Source organism: Sparus aurata, chromosome 11 (assembly GCF_900880675.1).
Source record: "Sparus aurata chromosome 11, fSpaAur1.1, whole genome shotgun sequence".
NCBI classification, from domain to species: domain Eukaryota; kingdom Metazoa; phylum Chordata; class Actinopteri; order Spariformes; family Sparidae; genus Sparus; species Sparus aurata.
The window spans coordinates 19,024,185-19,042,550 of NC_044197.1; the positions used below are offsets into that span (position 1 = coordinate 19,024,185).

The window sequence follows — 18,366 nt, forward strand, 5'->3', positions numbered from 1 at the left end:
TGATGCTATCGCTAATTTGCTCCAAGCACTCCCATTGAAAATGAGTTTCACTTTAAGGTGGCTAACCGGAGCACCCGAAGACTTGTGCAAGGAGCTACTTACCTGTTTGTTGACATCCGTGTGTTCTGGTAGCTAGACCAAACTAGCATATCCATCGAGTGTGCACTTAACAGGCTTCACAGGCTATTGTAAGGCTCATGGCTCATGACAGGCTGTAACATGGACATGTACATTATGAACATAAACACGAAAATGCTGGATTACGTTTCCGTCTCCACCAGTGAGGGAGTAAGTGCACGCTCGACGGATTGACTAGTTTGGTCTAACACACTGTTTTAACTACTTTTTTATTCAGTTTGACTCATACACGCTACAGTGGTGTGTGCTAAGGTGTCTGCTGATGTTGCATAACTTTTGGTGTGAGATGTGGAGCATGTTAAGACGCTTAAAACACAGTGTAAAGTTCTGACCCCATGCTGTTAGCGTTCGCGTCTTCGGTACTGGCAAGTCAAGGGTAGCTTGAGCAATGAAGCTGCATGTTTAAATCGACCGAAGTTCTCCTTTAAATTGTAAAAAGACACACTGTGTCAAATGTTCTTTCATGTTGGCAAGTAACCGTGTAATAATCGGTTTGTCTTGTCGGGACTTATTTTCCCGATAGTGACCGCCGTTCTATACATTATCCCTATATATATATATATATATAGGCCTATACATATATATATATATATATATATATATGTATATATATATATATATATATATATATATATATATATGTATATATATATATATATATATAGGCTATATAGGCTATTTATAACACACAGGTATGAGATGTGTGAAAGATAATTTCTAGCGTTACTCTCTCTCTGTATGTGTGTGTGTGTGACCTGCCAGTGACCAATGAACATACAACAGTTCTTTAAAAGAAAAAAGACGGATTCAGGTGAGAGACTAGGGACAGTCCATAATCATCTCTGTCTTGTTTTGTTGTTGTTTTTTTTATCAACCAGCTATTTGTATGTTGTATCAAATTACTTACGTAGGCAATGGTCCCCTGCTTTTATTTTTATTTTTATTTTTTCTAATTTCAAACCCACAATGGAGAATACAGCTTCTCTTGTGAAAGGAATTTGTGATTAAAACAATTATTGTGTTTCTAAACCCACTAATAATAATAATAATAATAATAATAATAACAACAGCACTATTAATAATAATAATAATAATAATAATAATAATAATAATAATAATAACAAATAATAAAGATATTTTAAATGACATGCCTCTATGAACCTTTTGATCATATCCTTAGAATCTGTAAATTGTCTCCATAACATTTTTGTGACATGACAAACTGACCTCAACTCTCCTGCCAACAATTTATTTGTGTATGATTGTCAGTGCCAAGGGAAAGAGAGAAAGATGAAGACGGAGAAGGAGAAAGGGAAAGGGAGAGCATGCAGGAAGAACCAGGTGAGAAACAACAACAATAAATTGACTATAATATATATATATATATACATATATATATATATATATATATATATATATATAGATAGATAGATATATAGATAGATAGATATAGATATAGATAGATAGATATAGGTTTATTTGGAGTTTTTTGGAGTTAGTTGAACCAGTGTTAAAATGATAAAGTTATTTTTTAACAGACATAGTTTTTGTTTTTGTGTGAAAAATGGGTGGGTGGTGGCAGTGGGGCTCATTGGGTGCTCAGCACCCCTAAAGCTCTGACCCTAGAATCACCCCTGCAACCAGTCTATGTCACCTTCGATTATACATCTTAATTAATCATAATTTGTTGTCGTTGCTTGTGTTTGAAGTTTTGTTGTCTAGTTCCACTTGTCCTCAACAAAGAGACGCCTCAAACACTTAGACCAGCGAGACCACCCTCACTCTCAGACAATACAAAACAGGAAACAGAGCACAGCATTGAGGGCACTGGGTTTTATTTTATGGTGTATGAAATATTTATCTCAATTTATCAAAATTTCTAGTATCCTCTACTACATAGCATTTCTTTAAATTTTGGACCTCAGTATTTCTAAAATCCTGCGTATGGCCCTGAACTGTGGTTTAGAGTGTTAAACCCAAGTTACACTTCAGACCTGCAGCGGGGAACACAGAGTTCAGGATTAGAATATGGTATTGCCCGTGCACTATACACTACATTTGAACATACATCACATTTATGTATGTATGTTTGATATTTCAGCACTATATTTTATTCTTACTTTCTCTTGTCGTATTATCGTTCGCTATTGAAATCTTGTTCAAGAGCTCACCTTGTAATTTAGAATACTGTGGTACAGGTTCCATGGTGTAATGGTTAGCACTCTGGACTTTGAATCCAGTGATCTGAGTTCAAATCTCGGTGGAACCTAATTTAAAGCAAGGAGTGTGATGAAATTAATCCCACACTGTCAACAGTTGTCTTAGTGCTGTCAGTCTTTGAGAACAGTTTCAACTGTTTGATGTATTAACTATGTTTCAAGCAGAATCATGGCATGTTAAACTTGTACTTCATTAATCCTGAAGGAAATTCTTTTTGTTTTTTATTCTTCTGTCCTCTAGTGGCCAACATTCCATTAATGCAGCTTTAACCAACATATTAATCTTCGGACAGACACAGTCTCAAAACAGTTCATGCATATTTTATCTGTTTGTTTCATCTGAGTGTTTTACTACTTTCACATGAAGCTTATGGCATTTACTGGGTTTAGCAGGAACTGGTCTTGCATAACAAGACTTATCTTTTTGGGGTGTTAAAAAGAGGCCTGGTTTCCAATGGGAAAAATAATTTTATTTTTCTTTGCCTGTTACTTCAAACCAATCACATTAACCTTGGACATCACAAAGCCCAGGATACAGTGACAGGTATGTCACAACAGTATGGCAGATTTTTACAGAGACAAATAATACATTTAGTAGTATGCTGTTGCTGTATTGCTCATTACATGATCAGAAGTAGGTTCCACCAAAGTCCAGAGTGCTAACCATTACACCATGAAACCATCATCCAACAGCACAACAGGCGGAGGTGGCGGGAGCTCTCTGTGCTACTCCAGGACACTGCAGTGCCTCCAGACATGCTTATGTCTAAAGGGCTTCTTCAGGAGGCAAGAGTACTCCCTGCTGCACTCAGCCAGCACTTTCAGGTCAGCCACAACTGAGGCAAACAAGCTTTAGTCAGTTTCAGCGAAGAGGCATTTCCTTGTCACAGCCCTAGCACCAGGATCCTCTACGACACCAAAGATCCTCACAGCAGCAGGACAAACTGTAAGACCCTGTTTATACCTAGTATGACCATGCATTTCCAAATTCTAGGATCGTTTTGCCTGACAAAGGGTGTCTGACCAGTATAACTGGATGTATTGTTACAGCAAAAAAGGCAAAAGACAGGTGAAAGAGCGAATCTGAGTGATCTGAGATCCAGTCTTGGTGGAACCTGAGATTGTTAAAGAAATGCTGTCTGTTGTAGAACTGTGTTATCTGCTTGGTTTATTAACAATGTTTGAAGCAGAAGCTGAATGTTTGTCACTATGTTTTGGAGTTATTGTGCCCTCTAGTGGCCAGAAATTGATTTATGCAGCTTTAACCAATATACAAACACACACTTAACAGCTTCTTGCTTTGGCAGAGCACATACAGATGGGAAGGTGAGCCCTGTCATTAGGTTGATTCAAAATTGAACTGTGTTTTCACTGCTTATTTCTGAAAAATAAAAAGGTCATGATATAGTGTGTATATATATATCATGCCTCAACTTTTGACACAATGAAATGTCCAGTATGGCAACAGTGCATGCCTTTAATGCATGTAGACATTGTGGTAGATTCATTTATAATTCTTAAACTGGTAACGCTAACCCTTGATACATTTTCAATTAAACCTCCTACTCTAGCTTCTAATAGGCCATCAGCATCCTATTTTATCATTGCAGGTATGCTTTAATTGTAAGGTCGTTTATGAATGACTGGTCCTAAAGCAGGTTCCACTGAGATTTGAACTCGGATCACTGGATTCAAAGTCCAGAGTGCTAACCATTACACCATGGAACCAATACATAGGTGTTACCACACAGGACCGATACCACTCCACATGGGAGTAAGGGATGGGAAACGGTGGAAGTGATGGTGACAATCAAAGTCTATACGTGTCTGAGAAAGAAAAGTGTGAAAAAGATAAAAAGAAATACAGATTGAGTCTGAGGATCTAATAGCGATTTGGATGAGGCAGAAGACTTAGTCAACGTCTCTGTGGTTTGAATAGTTTATTGGCTATTAGCTTTAGCTTTCAACCACATCTCTCAGTATTCCTCAGCCGATGGAGCTGCTCAGTTTTCAAAAATATGGTTCAGTGGTCCTCAGTTGCTTTGTATGGGTCTATTGACCAAACAATGATGACAGTGCAATGACAAAAGTTTTTTTTTGAAAAACCACTACTGAAACACTGAAACAAGGAATAAAAAAAAAAGGAAAATAAAATAAAACAGAGCCCAAATTCTCAATTTCGTGCATTTTCTGGAGCTTTCAACGGAATCTATTCCTGTTTCTCAGAAAGATGAGAGAATGACACAAGACACGTATTGAGAAAAAAGGCTTTACAAGACTTTTATATAGCTAAAAGAAATTTAAGAAAAAAAAGAATAAGAAAATGAAATGATATGAATGAAAAGAAATACCTTATGAGTACTGGTAAAAAAATAAATAAATACTCAATTTAACCCATAAAAAACGTATTTACCGCCCTCTTATTTTGAAACCGGAAGTTGGGAAAAGGCGTCGCTATGGTAACGGATACAACTCTGCAAAGGTTAGCTTGTTAGCAACATCTCCCTTCTTCATGTCCTCGCTGTTATTGTCATTATATAGTTGATATGCGATGACGGACACGGACACATACCTCATACGACCTAATCACCAGCACAAGTGAGTGAGTCAAAGCCAATAGATATGATTTACAACAGGGGGAGTTAGCTTTTAGCCAGCGAGTTTATTGCTAACGAAAGATTTTCAGCCAGTATTTAAGTTAGACAGTATAAAGCCAAGTGCCCTCTTGCGTGGCTAAACTTGTAGTGCCGTCTCTAAATTAACCATAAAGACCAGCGTTGGTCTAATTTGTCTCTACCGTTTACACATTTACGTTAGCTACCGTATTTAGGGTCAATACTGTAAGTTAGCTAGCTAGCCACTATGCTTGTGTCAGTTCAGTAACGTTAGCTAGTTAACTGTAAGGTCAACGTTTCCACCTGCTACCAAGCGTTAGTTCAAGGAGTATACGAAACCGCATACGTTTAAAATATAAAACACATATAATGGGGTTCATAAATAAAAATGTACCCAACCATGATTTACTTAAAGATTTCTATACGCTTTGTAAACTCTCTAAGCCACACGAATATGGTCTGATGCACTGCTGCCACTGGGGCCTGTGGAAGTCAATTTCCTGTCTTGTATCTTCCCATTGATCTATCTTCGAGGTTTAAGCCAGCCATTGTGAAGGAGTGTATTCGTGAGATTGTGAGGGAGCGACTGTCAGGGATGCAGTACGACCCAGAGGAAGTCCCAGAGCTGTCCCGCTCACTGGCAGAAACCATTAAAGACAAAGTGAAGCGTGAGTAATGCTTTCTCCCTCTAGTCTCATCACCAAGAAATACAGAACTTCCAAGGACTGCTTCAAAGGATCGTTCAAGATAACTACTTAGATATATATAAAAGACACAATCATAATACCAAATGTATGTTGACTTTCGCTTTTACAAATATCAATCAAACACAATAAATTGAATTACAAAATACTGTATCACCACTGTCTTGCAAGGAACAGAGATAAACCAAACACATAAAGGAAATCACAAATTTCAAACAGATTGTTCAGCGAAAATTAATGTTTGCTTTTTATTTAGATTAAATAAAACAGAGTTCTCAGTGCAAATATGTGTATTTATTGATTTAATGTTCATAATACCAGTGGAATGGCTATAGAATAGTGGCCCTCAACAAAATAAAATGTAAACAAAACACGATTGTGAAATTAATTCTGACTGCGCTATAGTTGGAACACAAATGCTCCCTCTTGGGTTTAACTAGATTACTTTGAAAATGTTGCATAGAAGGTTATATGCATTCATTATCCTCCTGATTGTAGAGGCAACGTGCAAAAGACGTTTTTTGCCAAGTAAAACCAAGATTTTTGTCATCACAAATATAGCAGAAAGTTAAATAAGTCCTTCTAGGAAAATGTCTTACTTATGTACATGCTACACTGAAATGAAGCATATTAGTACCATCCGCTTATTGTCCCTACACAGTGTTTTCGCAACTCCTGATATACACCATGACAGCTCATTTTTTTTCTTCAACAGAGTCAGGATTTGAAAGATATAAGCTTGTTGTGCAGGTGGTCATCGGAGAGCAGCGAGGACAAGGAGTCAAGTGAGTGATCATTGAGCTCTGGTAAACAAAAAAAATCTGTCAGAATTTGCAAAGTGGGGTACACTGTTGTCTGTGGAATGCAGGTTTGAACTTTTACTCCGTTGTATACAAAAGTATTAGGAGGACATTTTATAAAACAATTCCACTGAGCTGACAGCATTAGTAAACTAATATTATTGAATGTGTGGTCTTCCATCTTACTGCAGGATTAGAGTTTCAAAAGCATTATTTAAGAGATATTTCAGTTGTAGTATCATCTAGGTCTGATAATGCCTCCGCTCTTCTCCCCTGATTTACATCATCAACATTAAAACATAAATACCCTGTATACTTTAAAACATGGTGATGTTAATTCTGGGTTAAATGAATCCATGTTGAGACACTCTCTGCTCTGTCTTCTCTTGTGTTTTACCAGGATGTCTTCAAGGTGTTTATGGGATGCTGACACAGACAACTATGCAGAAGATGTTTTCATGAACGTAAGTGCCTTTGCTCTGGTTATTACGATGTGGGGGGTGAAAAACAAAAACCAAAAAAAAACACCTGAAAGACAGTTTTTTGTTTTACAATTAATTGTGCCTATTGTTACCTCCGCAGGACAGCTTGTTCTGTGTGGTGGCTGTTTTCGGAAGCTATTACTACTGAAGACCAAAGGAGGGATGAAACAGTATTCTTTCAGATGAAAAGATCTGAAGTGAAAGTCCAAAGGATACTGCTCACGATCAGCATTTCGGGGTACAGGATGCGTTAATCTGAAGCAGCTGTGTAATTTCTGTATCTTGAGATCCACACAGATGACATCCAGTGTAGAAATACCTCAAAACATGACAGATTTCTTATGTCACCAAACATAACCCTCAGTGTATCCAGTACTTTGTAGTACTTTCAGCTGCAAAAACACAGTGAAAGGAGCTTAATGTAAGGTAGTACAATACATATCTGTACTACACTTTTGGTGCTTGACTTAGCACAGCAGCCACAGTAGAGGTCAGTGTTTGTCTCTGAATGTCAACATCATGACAAGGATAATTACTATAAGCCAGCGACAGTCATTGAGCTAGAAAGAATTCACAAAAAAATTCTGTCCATTGTTTGTCAAGTGCACTCACCTTTTATGATCATCTCTTTATAAACACAGCTGCCTTTCTGTTCTGTTATGGCTGAAGTCCTTGTAAATATTAAATGAGTTTGACACCATTACCTTGTTTTCTCTTAACGTGGGCATATAATCAAATATCTGAGTGATCTAAATGTAACCTACAGTTAACCTTGCCAATTTTTTATGAACAGTGTATATATTAGTGTAACAATATGAAATCAATTAATTATTACCACATTTAGCATTTGCCGATCTGCCACAAACAAAGAAACCATAACTCAAAATTATTGAACGTCTGTACTACATCATATAGCTCATTGTAGGATCTTTGCAGGAAGTGAGAAATGAGAAATGAGTTATGTGCTACTGGGAGCAGTGCTGATTGTGCCAATTTTATATAGAATCAAGATCCAAATCTGCTTGTCTTTGCATTTTTTGCAAGCTTTCAGGTCAGTGTCTCGGTTGACTCTTAAAACCATTTCAGAAATATAGACACACCTGCCCTGCATGGACCAGCGTAAATGAGTTGCTGGTGAACCTGAGCTCAGCCACAAACCAAACCAGGGATTCAATGAAGGGATATTGGCTCAGAAAGAACTCTAATGTGCGATTATTGCTCTGAGACTGCACATACTGCACTAATCTATTCACATAAACACTAAAGATGACAGTATAGGCTTTTAAGCTATCATCAGATATCATCACTATCCCAGAGAGGCAATTTGTCGTACAGCCAGCAGTAATCACGTAACAAACAAACCTCTTAAGAAGAGTAAAAAAAAAGTCACACTACAGCTGAGACAAATGAGTACTTGAGTGTATCAGTGATTGGCAGTCACACGGAAGAACCTTGGACTTCTTGAACCGGCGCTGGCTAGATTCTGCCAGGATTGATTGGACCTCCTTCAAAGTCCTCTACTTGTACAGATAAGTGGGGTTGTTCAAGGGTGTACCTGCAATCTGCCTGAACACTTTCACAATACCTTAACAGGGCAGTGGCTAAACTTGAGTTTAGAAATGGAGTCCGCTAACATAAACTAAATTGTGTTGCTGCACTGTACTGTAGGTGCTCATGCTGGTGGTGGTAATCAAGGGGGAAGCAGCTACCCCTCGACCTTCTCCTATCAGTCTATGTCTGTGTGTCTTTCTCTTTCTCTTCAGGGTAATCTGAATCCGTCTCTCAGGCTTTCAGTCAGAGATTGATTTGGCTAACTGATAGCTGATTAGCTGATGCAAGCACAATTTCGGCCTCCACTAACACAATTTTCTGTTCCCTCGTGGTCATGCCCTTTGTCAAAATCTGGCCCACAATTAAGTCTGTCAGTGGCAGCATTATAAATCTAGTTGATACTCAGGTAGCAACTATTCAGTGGGAACTATTCAGCAAAAAGGTGAAGAAACACACACACACACACACAAAATCAGGAGTGGTGCACTTTAATTAACTCCACTCATTCCAGAAGAAGAGGGTGCAATTTGTCTTTATCAATTTGAGGGACACTAAAGTCTCTGCATCGTTTCAAACCGTCAAAAACTGGTGGGTGCAAACATTCCTGTTGTTCGCTGTAACACCCACAACTGATGATGGATCCACTGAGACAGCGGGAGCATAACCTGCTGTCTGATGTGTTAGTGTGTCTTGTCAGATCGAATAGCCTGTGCCCCTTCCACAAGAGTAGTGTCTGGAAGTCTCTGTCAAAGTCGACTTCAACGTCAGTGACAAGTCAGCAAACAAACAGCGCCCGTGACAATTAGACATGACAGGGAGGTTTCAACCCAGTCGTCAGAACAAATGTCGGCCACGTACCTTTCTGCTAAACAGATACTTTGGCACTTGGTCTGGTTAGGCATAAAACACTTAGTTTGGGTCGGGTGAAGATCATGCTTTGGCTTAAAAAACCTAGTCTTGTTGCTTCAGCCACGTCTGGAAATGCTTTATCCATGTTTTGCAGAAACGTAAAATGCAATTTTTTTATTCTGGCAACTGATTATTTGTACAGAAACAGGAGATTACAGTAAGACTTGTTCTGTGGCATGTTTGCTTCATTAACAATGGTCTCAATCTGTTACAAGCTGCTTTTGCTCATTTCACTTCGGATTTATGACTCTTGAAAGGCTGACCATAAACCTCACCAGAATTTCTCCACGCATTCTGATTAACTTCAGTATTTGCAAAAATAGCCAGTTTTCTGTTGAACAACGATTCCAGCAGACCAACAGTGAGACGTTTGCCAACTCCTCCTCCCTGTAACGTCTTTTGAGATGTCTTCAGCGAGGCAGAAGGTCATTTCTTGATTCTTTTGTTATTACTCTTGGGTCTCTTTCATTAATTTCAGCTGGAAAAGTAGATGCTTTTCAGACTATATACAAAGACTAATGAGACAGAAGTGAGCAACTGAAGTGATCAAGATTAGCTCAATCAATTAGTCAAATGACTCAGTCTGATTACATTTACATTGCAAGTAGGCTGTGCTCGGATTCTGGCTGCAAGCACAGCTGAGTTGTGTGAGTGATCTTCTAGGAGCTCAAATGCATCACAAACACGCTCTGACCATGTTAGTCCCTTCTCACGTTCTATCAAAATGTGCATACGTTTGCAGATAATCAGTGCTAGAGTTGTGCTAGATTATTGTCAATGAATATGTTGCATAATATATTATCATTAGATTAATTGAATTTATTCTCTTAGTGAAGAGCAGTTGATAGCACAGCAACATCATTGACATTTCTTTCCAAGTGCAACGCGCTTGGTACACTATGCAGTTTTGGGGGAGTAGAGAAAGTAAGAGGAGAAAAGTATCCACCAATAGATTTTCATGACCGTATTAACTGAACAAAAAAAACCCCCCTTCAAATTAAAACACACTTTCCCTACCTATTACCTTTCTTGCTTCAAACTCTGTGCTCGGGACCTTATTCCCCTCGTGGATAGCTTGGTTATATGGAAATATATCAAAAATGTATCTCTGAGTTTGTATAATTACTTTATAGATATTATGTTTCTGAGTTTAAAAGTCTTCCTTCGAATATTTACTACCCACTCTATTGATGGAAACCGGTAAAGTTTTTGTATTTTTTTATTTCACTCATAACAGACTTAGTTTTGGAGGATTAAATATTTATTGCACTGTGCACATCGGATGAAAAATATGTGTCTTTGGTGATTAGGCCCCATTGTACTTTAGCAGGGAGGGTGAAGCCGTGAGTAGTATAGGGAACCCCCCTGATGGAGCCTAGATGCTGGCGGTGGTGGTGATGGGATAGAGATGAAGAAATGATGGCTGAAGATCTAGATGTGATGAGGTGGACATGGGCACTGGGGTAGAGGAGGGTCGCAACAATTTTGCACTGAGGAGTGGCTGTGGCTCAGGGGTAGAGCCAGTCTTGTTATCAGAAAGAAAGTCGCCGGTTCGATTCCCCTGGTCTGCATGTCGAAGTGTCCTTGGGCAAGATACTGAACCGCAAACTGCTCCTGATCTGCTAGTCGGCGCCACTGCAATCAGTGTATGAATAACAAAAGTGTCTGCTAAATGTGAATGTAAATGACAACTGACAGGAGAGCAGATTTAAAGTTTGACGGCATCGACTTGATTGATTTAATTGAGGGCAGAATGTGGTTGGTTTAACTGAAAGAGTAAACGTCCAGTCAGCTTATTGCGAAGAAGGAACGAACTATAACATCATCAACGCCGACCTTCATATTCATGTTCACCCTCTTTGGTTTCTTCAATTTCAACATCATCTATAAACGTTTGAGTAATTGTTTAAGCCTGAACTTTTTGATAAATAGTTTCTCGAGCAATTACGATGACATGCAGTAACTAGACAAAATCAGACTGACGTCCCTGTAAAAAGCGTTCCGATCTCACCTTTCACAGACATGTTTTGAATATTGTGCCAACTATTCTGTGTGTGATATACATATAGTATTTGCAGAAGGCAACAGCATCTGCATTATGCATCGTTTAGTGTTTTGGTCTTTTTTTCTTTTGCTGTGTGAATATAAATCCAAGTCAAATGTCGATAAGAGAGGGAGAGGAGGAGTACAGTAGAGCTGTGTCGGGTTGCACATTTTGAAAGTTCGCTAAGCTGATCACTGATTTTATTACCTTCAGAAGTTACACTATAAAAAGAATATTCTAACCTCACATGGCTTCTCTTCTTTTTCAGCAGCCTTTGTTATACTTGTGCCTCAATTCTTTCTGAATCTGTTTGCGGTCTGATGCACAGCAGCTCTTTACAATTTAAGCAGTTGTTTCGATGTTGTTTTTCCATGTGAATCCGGGATGACAGATGTTGTTTGCCACTCAGGGAGCAGTGATCGTGTCAACTGCTGCACACCCTCTATTAAACTCTGCTCTCTCCTCTCTACTGCATGTTGTTTTGAAGGCAATGCTTTGGTGTTTGAGAATATATATATATGTGTATATATATATATATATATATATATATATATATATATATATATATATATATATGTATTATACATTGGAGAATATTGCCACTGGCATGGCTTGATTTGCTTCAGTGGCTTAAAGAGATCAGATGCCACAGTGGATTTTGTTTTGTTGGCTGAATTTAAAGTAAGTGCTTTTACAAAATGACTGCCTTTGTGAAGGATTTAGACTAGCTCTATTACCCACCTGATGAACAGCTGGTGGAGTAATTCATATAAGAACGCTTTCCAGAATTGAAACTAACTCAGATAAGAGGATCTGGTGTTGGACCGGTCACGTTCTGTATTTTCCCTTTTGTCAACAACTCTGTGGTAGAGATGAATATTTAAAACTTCTGAGTCATTGTTAAATCATCTGCTAAATAATTGAAAGTGGCCCGTTTCAACCTCTTATGCTCTTTGGCGCAAGAAAAGGTTCAGACTGCCATGAAGATTATAAGACCTTGAGGCGTCCTAATTACTTGTGATATGCTTGAGGAAAACTGGCTCTGTCTGGTTTTGTTGACAAGGCAGCTTAGAATAGGGCCTTGTTCTCATAAGAGCTTGAAAGGGTCGCCAAGTGTATTTTTCCACATTGGCAGGATTCAACTGATGGTAAGTACAAGAAGGATTTCTTTCCAATTGTATTTACCTGTGTGCCATTTGAGATGATCATAAAAAGAAGTAACTTATACGATTTAATTGCTGTCAAAACGTGAAACTGTAAAGTGAACTTTTTGAAGCGGCTTTGGGCGACATGACTCCACTGTCCAAAAGACGAAGCCAAAATATCCTGAATAAGCAACTCAATGGCCAGAACAAATGTCAGCTAAGTGCATTTCTGCAAAACCACGGATGAGCAAAAAACAAAAAAAGGAGGAAGTGAAACACTACAGGAAGATGCTCTCTGATCCATCTGGCAGTCTCACAGTCTCTAACAGTAAAGTAAACAGTAAAGGACATGTGGACTCATCCTGTCCACATGTCCACAAGTGTCAGTGGGCAGGACAATGAACCCAAATAAATGTTAACAATGAATGTTCCTGCAAACCACCATATATGTTCAAACTTAAATTTCTTTACGATTCTGTAGGATCAGTTTTACTGTACAGGGAAAACATGTTTTGGCTGACGACACAGTGGTGAACATTACAAAATGGGTTGATAATGAACCTCTTCATGTAATGAGTCACTGAAATCCCTACACTGAAATTGACCTTTACACTCATTAAGAAACACATGTTCGGCAATAGATTGACAGACTCTTGCCTCAGTACTCGTCCTTCAAAATATAATCCAGAACTGCTCTGGTGGGAGATGTTTCAGAGATGCAAGAAGCTGAAGAAGACAACTCCCCTTTCAATTAAAATCTGCTAGTAAATGTGAAGCTGGGGGAGGGATTATTCACCTCAATCTGCCATGACTACGTTATGCGAATGGATGAGCTGCTTAAAATATGAAAAGACACGGTCACTTCCATTTTAGATGAATGCCACCTTTCTCTAATGGACTCCCACTGACATTGAACATCAGAGTCTTATCAAAGATGGTTATTCCTTTTATCACACACTTAAAGGATCTTTCTTCTGGAAATGTGGCAGTGCAGTAATTGCCCAAGAAGTTGAACAATCTGCTAAAGACATCACCTCTTTTTCTACCGCCGCTCATTCCCTCCTCAAGGTCATTGTGTCTTACACGCCATCATTTTTTTCAAAGAGTCATTAAGATAAGTGGGCAGGTTATAATTAATTAACTTGGATCTATGGCTCGTTGTCACAGACTTTCACAGCCTCCACTCGGTTAAAAGGTTTTTGCATAATACAGAATGTCTTCATCAAAAGAGAATGCAGCGGGAGAAAAATGTCACCTGCTTCGTTGCCAGTTTCGGTCTTATCCCTCATAGGATTTTGACCTTAAGAAATAAAGCATCAGACCACTCAATATTTGTAAGATGTTTACAAACCTGATGTTTTTGGTGAGCTGGTGAGCTGGAGATTTGAAAAGTGAGTGCGAAGATGGAAATCTGAAAATGCTGGCTTTCTTTTCAAACTCTGTTATGTATCTTCAAATCCACCAGTTAAAAGGGTAACATGTAATCAGCATAACAATATATATTCTGCCTCCCTTTTAATTACTGAACAGTGCAATGGTAATCAAACTCCCTCTCAATAGGTATATTTATAAATCAGCCAGTGCATTGGTGAGCATCATTTCAAGACTGGCTATTAAAAACTGGTAGTATAATTAAAGTTTAAAAAATATAATCAGTTGCAGTGTGAATATTCTCCTTCTTGGGAAAGCACCCCTCTTTCCTAGCAATTAATAAGTAACACCTGAGCATTTCTAGTTTTGCATTGAAGCTCTGATAACAACACACCTAAAAACACATAAAGATGACTAGAATTAAATTACAATACAGCTAACACCCAAATTCTTATCACTAACTGTCTATTACAAGAGATTTAAAGTTACACATAAATAGAAAAGTATCCTCTGCCGTACCACCAATCTACGTACTGCGAGACTCCTTAAGTCATCTTTAAGAGAGCATTTTCTGAAATAGATGTAGCACAAAAGACTCGAACATAGTTGTGTTTTTTAAACCCTTGTGATTTAAAAAATGGCAATCAAGGTGACAATTTACTGGTATACTTTGCATAGATTTGAACCTCAGGCCAGAGTGACTGACTTAATCAATAGGTTTAAGAGTGGAGGTGTGAGAATGGACATCAATTACATCACTGTAGTCCATAATGGATAAAAATTTTGACCTGACAGTTTGCTTTTATGCAGTATAGAGTAATATGTGTCTTATTTCTATGAAAGAAGCTTACCAGTTTCCTTTTTAAGAACTTATGGTAAGGTTACTCTTTTAATTTGTGTTCCATTAAGCGTTGTAATATTGCTCTCAGTTTGTCATTTTTCTAGAGAGCAGCATGTATTTAATTTATCGGGGTTTAAAATCAATGCAAGTTTGCTGCACAGAACTAAAATCAGAGCACACATTTTGAACAGCCAAGGCAACAGAGGGCCCTTATGTACATAAAATGACATCGTCTGTGTATGGATGAACTGTATTGTTTCTTACTTTTTCACCTATTTCATTCATAAAATTGATAAGAAGTGGTCCTATAAAAGAGCCCTGTGGTGCACTTTTGTGAAAACACATAGAACTCAATTTATAGCCATCAGCCACACTATTGAAATAACTTGGAAAACTAGTTACAAGATTTTTCATCTAACCCAATAATCTAGGTGTTTCAAAAGAATTTGATGATTGACACAGGCTTTAAAAACCCAAAAGGCACATTCCTTCAAAATGTTATACTTTATTGCTTCGGGATTTTCGCTTTTCTGAAATCTGTGTGTTGTTGTCTCAATATTTTTATGCCTTTTGTGAGAGGGGAGAGAATCAGAAAGGCTATTAGCTGGGTGGGACAGGTCCGTAAGTCCCAAATTTGAGACCTTTTTTGTAATCCTGCTTATTGTCTGATGTGCTAGCAATATCATTAAAGAATTTTGATGCTGCCGTCCCGGTAATATGCCTCAATCTAAAAATCTGAAGAAAAAAACCTCTGCCTCTTTGGAAGTTTTCCCTGACGTATGAAGTTCAGTACCAGATTTTACCTGTGGACAAGCACCACTGCACACACACTATAGCCACGGATATCATGCTTTTATTACAGTACATACCACAAAGTATTTGTGCTTATGTCCAGTGTTTAACTTTGTCATATAGAGTTCTTCTGCTGCTGAAAGAGAATATACTGTAATGCAGCCGTTCATGGCCAAACTAAAATGTGTTTATATCCATCCTTCGTCTCGGATAACGGGAATAATGAGTCAGAAGATTTGCAGTGGAAATTGCTTTGTTTGTGTGTAACTGAGAAGAATATTATTAAGTATACAGATACAAACAAATTTGGACAGACCTTAAATGTTCTGTTTATATCTTTTAACATTTTTCTTCACCGTCATTTTTTTTTGCAGCTGCAGCCTGTCAATGGTGAATCTGTGCTGTGAGTGCCAATTTGTTCTGTTTTTGGCTGACTGGTGCTAAAGTGGCTTTTTCCTTATCACCATGTTTAACTTTCAAATTTATAATTGCCCCTAAGCAACACCCAGTGACAAGATATAATTAAAGTCCTCATCCAACTCTTCAGCTGCTTATCTATTTTTCCACTTCCAAAATACAGAAAACATATAAGCACAGGTATGAACACATGCACATAAACACAGGGTCAACACATTCTCACTTGAGAATGAAAAGAAACCAGAAAAGGAATGAAATGCCTGATCATTTGATGATATTTGCATTTTTCATGTATTACAATGACAAAACCATTAAAACAAGTTATACAGACATAGTTTTCCATTAGTGCATGAAGTGAAAAACTTGCTTTCAAATCTAGTCTGATCTGCAACAGAAGTCCTGCACAGCCATAACTGCTCACATTTTTCTTTTGCCCATCATCATGAGATGCCAGCTTCTTTCATTTATTTTTAAAAGGCCAAATTCATTGTGACATACACAATCATACACAGTGCAATACAGTGAAATTCACTAAGACAAGAGGATTGACCATGAAATTGTCTCTTCCTCTGCATCGGTTTAGCATCTTATTATCTAAATGATGGTGTTGCTCTGTGTTTCTGAGACTGATATCTTGACGTCACGACATTTTATTTTGTTTTCTGGAGATTTTTACAGTTGCAAAAATGCGAGGGCCCAAAATGCAAGACACACCAACCCGGGCAGATTAAAAAACAAAAGGCGAGCTTCAACAACGAAGCTGTTGTCCGAAATCCAAAAGAACACAAGTCAGGAGCTCAGTAAAATAATTATATTACGTATGACGACCTTAAAATTAATGTAATGTATAATATTTATTCAAATGGATGATTTTTCCAGGTGGCCTAAAATCCCTGCTACGTAACTAATGAGGCACCAAGTGAAGCATTACTGCCTTTTCAATTTGTATCTGTGAATTCCACCTCCATTCATTTTGTGTACAATGTGAGTGCAAGTTGAATTAAATTTCCAGTGCTTTCATTTAAAATACCGTCCTCAGGGACATTAGTTACCTATTGTTGATTCTTGCAACAAAAGGATACTCAGGAACAACCTTGAACTGGTTTTTGCCAGACGGAGACGTCCAGAAAACATTCATTCCATAAATTGCCAATTGCCTTAACTTCCTCTCTGAGCACAACGGGAGGAGTAAATTTCATCTCAGAGCACAATTGGTGTCTTTGTTGCTGTGGATGAACCTACAGAGGACACAGGGGACACCTCATGTTTGCCTTAACCTTGAGTTCATAGAGATATTTGTCAGTTTCTGTAGCAACATCTTCCGATGACTCAGTACCCAGAGACAGAGCCACATATTTCTTGTGTTTGTGCTTTGGGACTGTAGGAGAGTGGATGATGTGATGATGAGAGAAAAGCCGATAAAAATCTTAAACCTGGAAACAGCTGTGGGTGATAATGTGTCAGCTTGAATTTATGGATTGATTTAGTTGTTGGGTGATGTTTTTAGCTGTGATCAGGCCCGCTGGCCTCCTGTTTGTGGCCCCCGAACTGTTATTCCTTCACCATGTGTTTTGGTTGGGTCAGCATGTGTAAACAGGTGTTGTATTGAGCTCAGTTTCCTCATCGAGTTTTGTTTCCCCTGGTCCCGCCCCCATCCGAAATGCCCCAAAGGGCGAAGGAAGCATGCGTTGACAAAAGGCTCGCCCCCGAGCTGTTGTGCTCGTACCACCTGCTATAATGGAACTGGATTTAAGACAAATATGATAAAATAGCGATTTATATTTGCCTATAAATGAATGAGCACATTTTGTTCCAAAAGTTCATAATATTCGAAATGAAAAGTCTCTCACAAATATGATATTTTTTATTAATAGTAGTTGGTTGTGTTAATAAAGACATAAAAACACAAACATATGTGCTGTTGTCCCAGTTTAAAAATATAACTTGACAGTCATTAAATTTGGATTTCACGTCTACAATACAACATCCTCAGATAAAACTTGCTAAAAAAAAGTCCGTTTTGAACCTTAGCTCTCTCCGCAGTGCCTCTGTGGTACGAGCACAACAGCTCGGGGGCGAGCTTTTTGTGAACGCGCGCTTCCTTCGCCCTTTGGGGCATTTCGGATGGGGGCGGGACCAGGGCCTCAAGTGAGGATGCACAGGTGTGTCCTTTGCGGGTGTTTTTCAGCACCTGTGACCAATACAGGCGTGACATATAGCTGGAATACATAAACAAATGTGTTCTTTTGTATTCATAAGCTCTTTCACTAATTTCAAATGATCAAATGCGTTTGTCCAGCACAAACAATGACAATTCAGCTAGATATTATTTGACACA

General features: G+C 38.3%; 1 protein-coding gene and 2 non-coding genes across 3 annotated transcripts; 2 read left to right on the forward strand and 1 right to left on the reverse strand.

Annotated features, from left to right (window-relative positions):
- The first annotated feature begins 2,335 nt into the window (after nucleotides 1–2,335).
- Nucleotides 2,336–2,407, forward strand: trnaq-uug (transfer RNA glutamine (anticodon UUG)). The gene has a single exon. It is a non-coding gene; the product is annotated as a tRNA-Gln (tRNA).
- A 1,606-nt stretch (nucleotides 2,408–4,013) lies between these two features.
- Nucleotides 4,014–4,085, reverse strand: trnaq-uug (transfer RNA glutamine (anticodon UUG)). The gene has a single exon. It is a non-coding gene; the product is annotated as a tRNA-Gln (tRNA).
- Nucleotides 4,086–4,790: 705 nt separating this feature from the next.
- On the forward strand, nucleotides 4,791–7,658 carry dynlt2b (dynein light chain Tctex-type 2B). Its single transcript, XM_030432444.1, has 5 exons — nucleotides 4,791–4,955; nucleotides 5,507–5,640; nucleotides 6,392–6,461; nucleotides 6,877–6,940; nucleotides 7,059–7,658. Exons 1-5 carry the CDS (start codon nucleotides 4,909–4,911, stop codon nucleotides 7,104–7,106), a joined length of 363 nt encoding a protein of 120 aa, XP_030288304.1. The 5' UTR covers nucleotides 4,791–4,908; the 3' UTR covers nucleotides 7,107–7,658.
- Nucleotides 7,659–18,366: the final 10,708 nt, after the last annotated feature.

Bases quoted from the DNA above. Each gene is read 5' to 3' on its own strand.
- dynlt2b (XM_030432444.1), top strand. From the start codon at position 4,909: ATGACGGACACGGACACATACCTCATACGACCTAATCACCAGCACAA. The intron at 6,462-6,876 runs GTGAGTGATCAT...GTGTTTTACCAG, and splicing joins CAGCGAGGACAAGGAGTCAA to GATGTCTTCAAGGTGTTTAT. The intron at 6,941-7,058 runs GTAAGTGCCTTT...TTACCTCCGCAG, and splicing joins CAGAAGATGTTTTCATGAAC to GACAGCTTGTTCTGTGTGGT.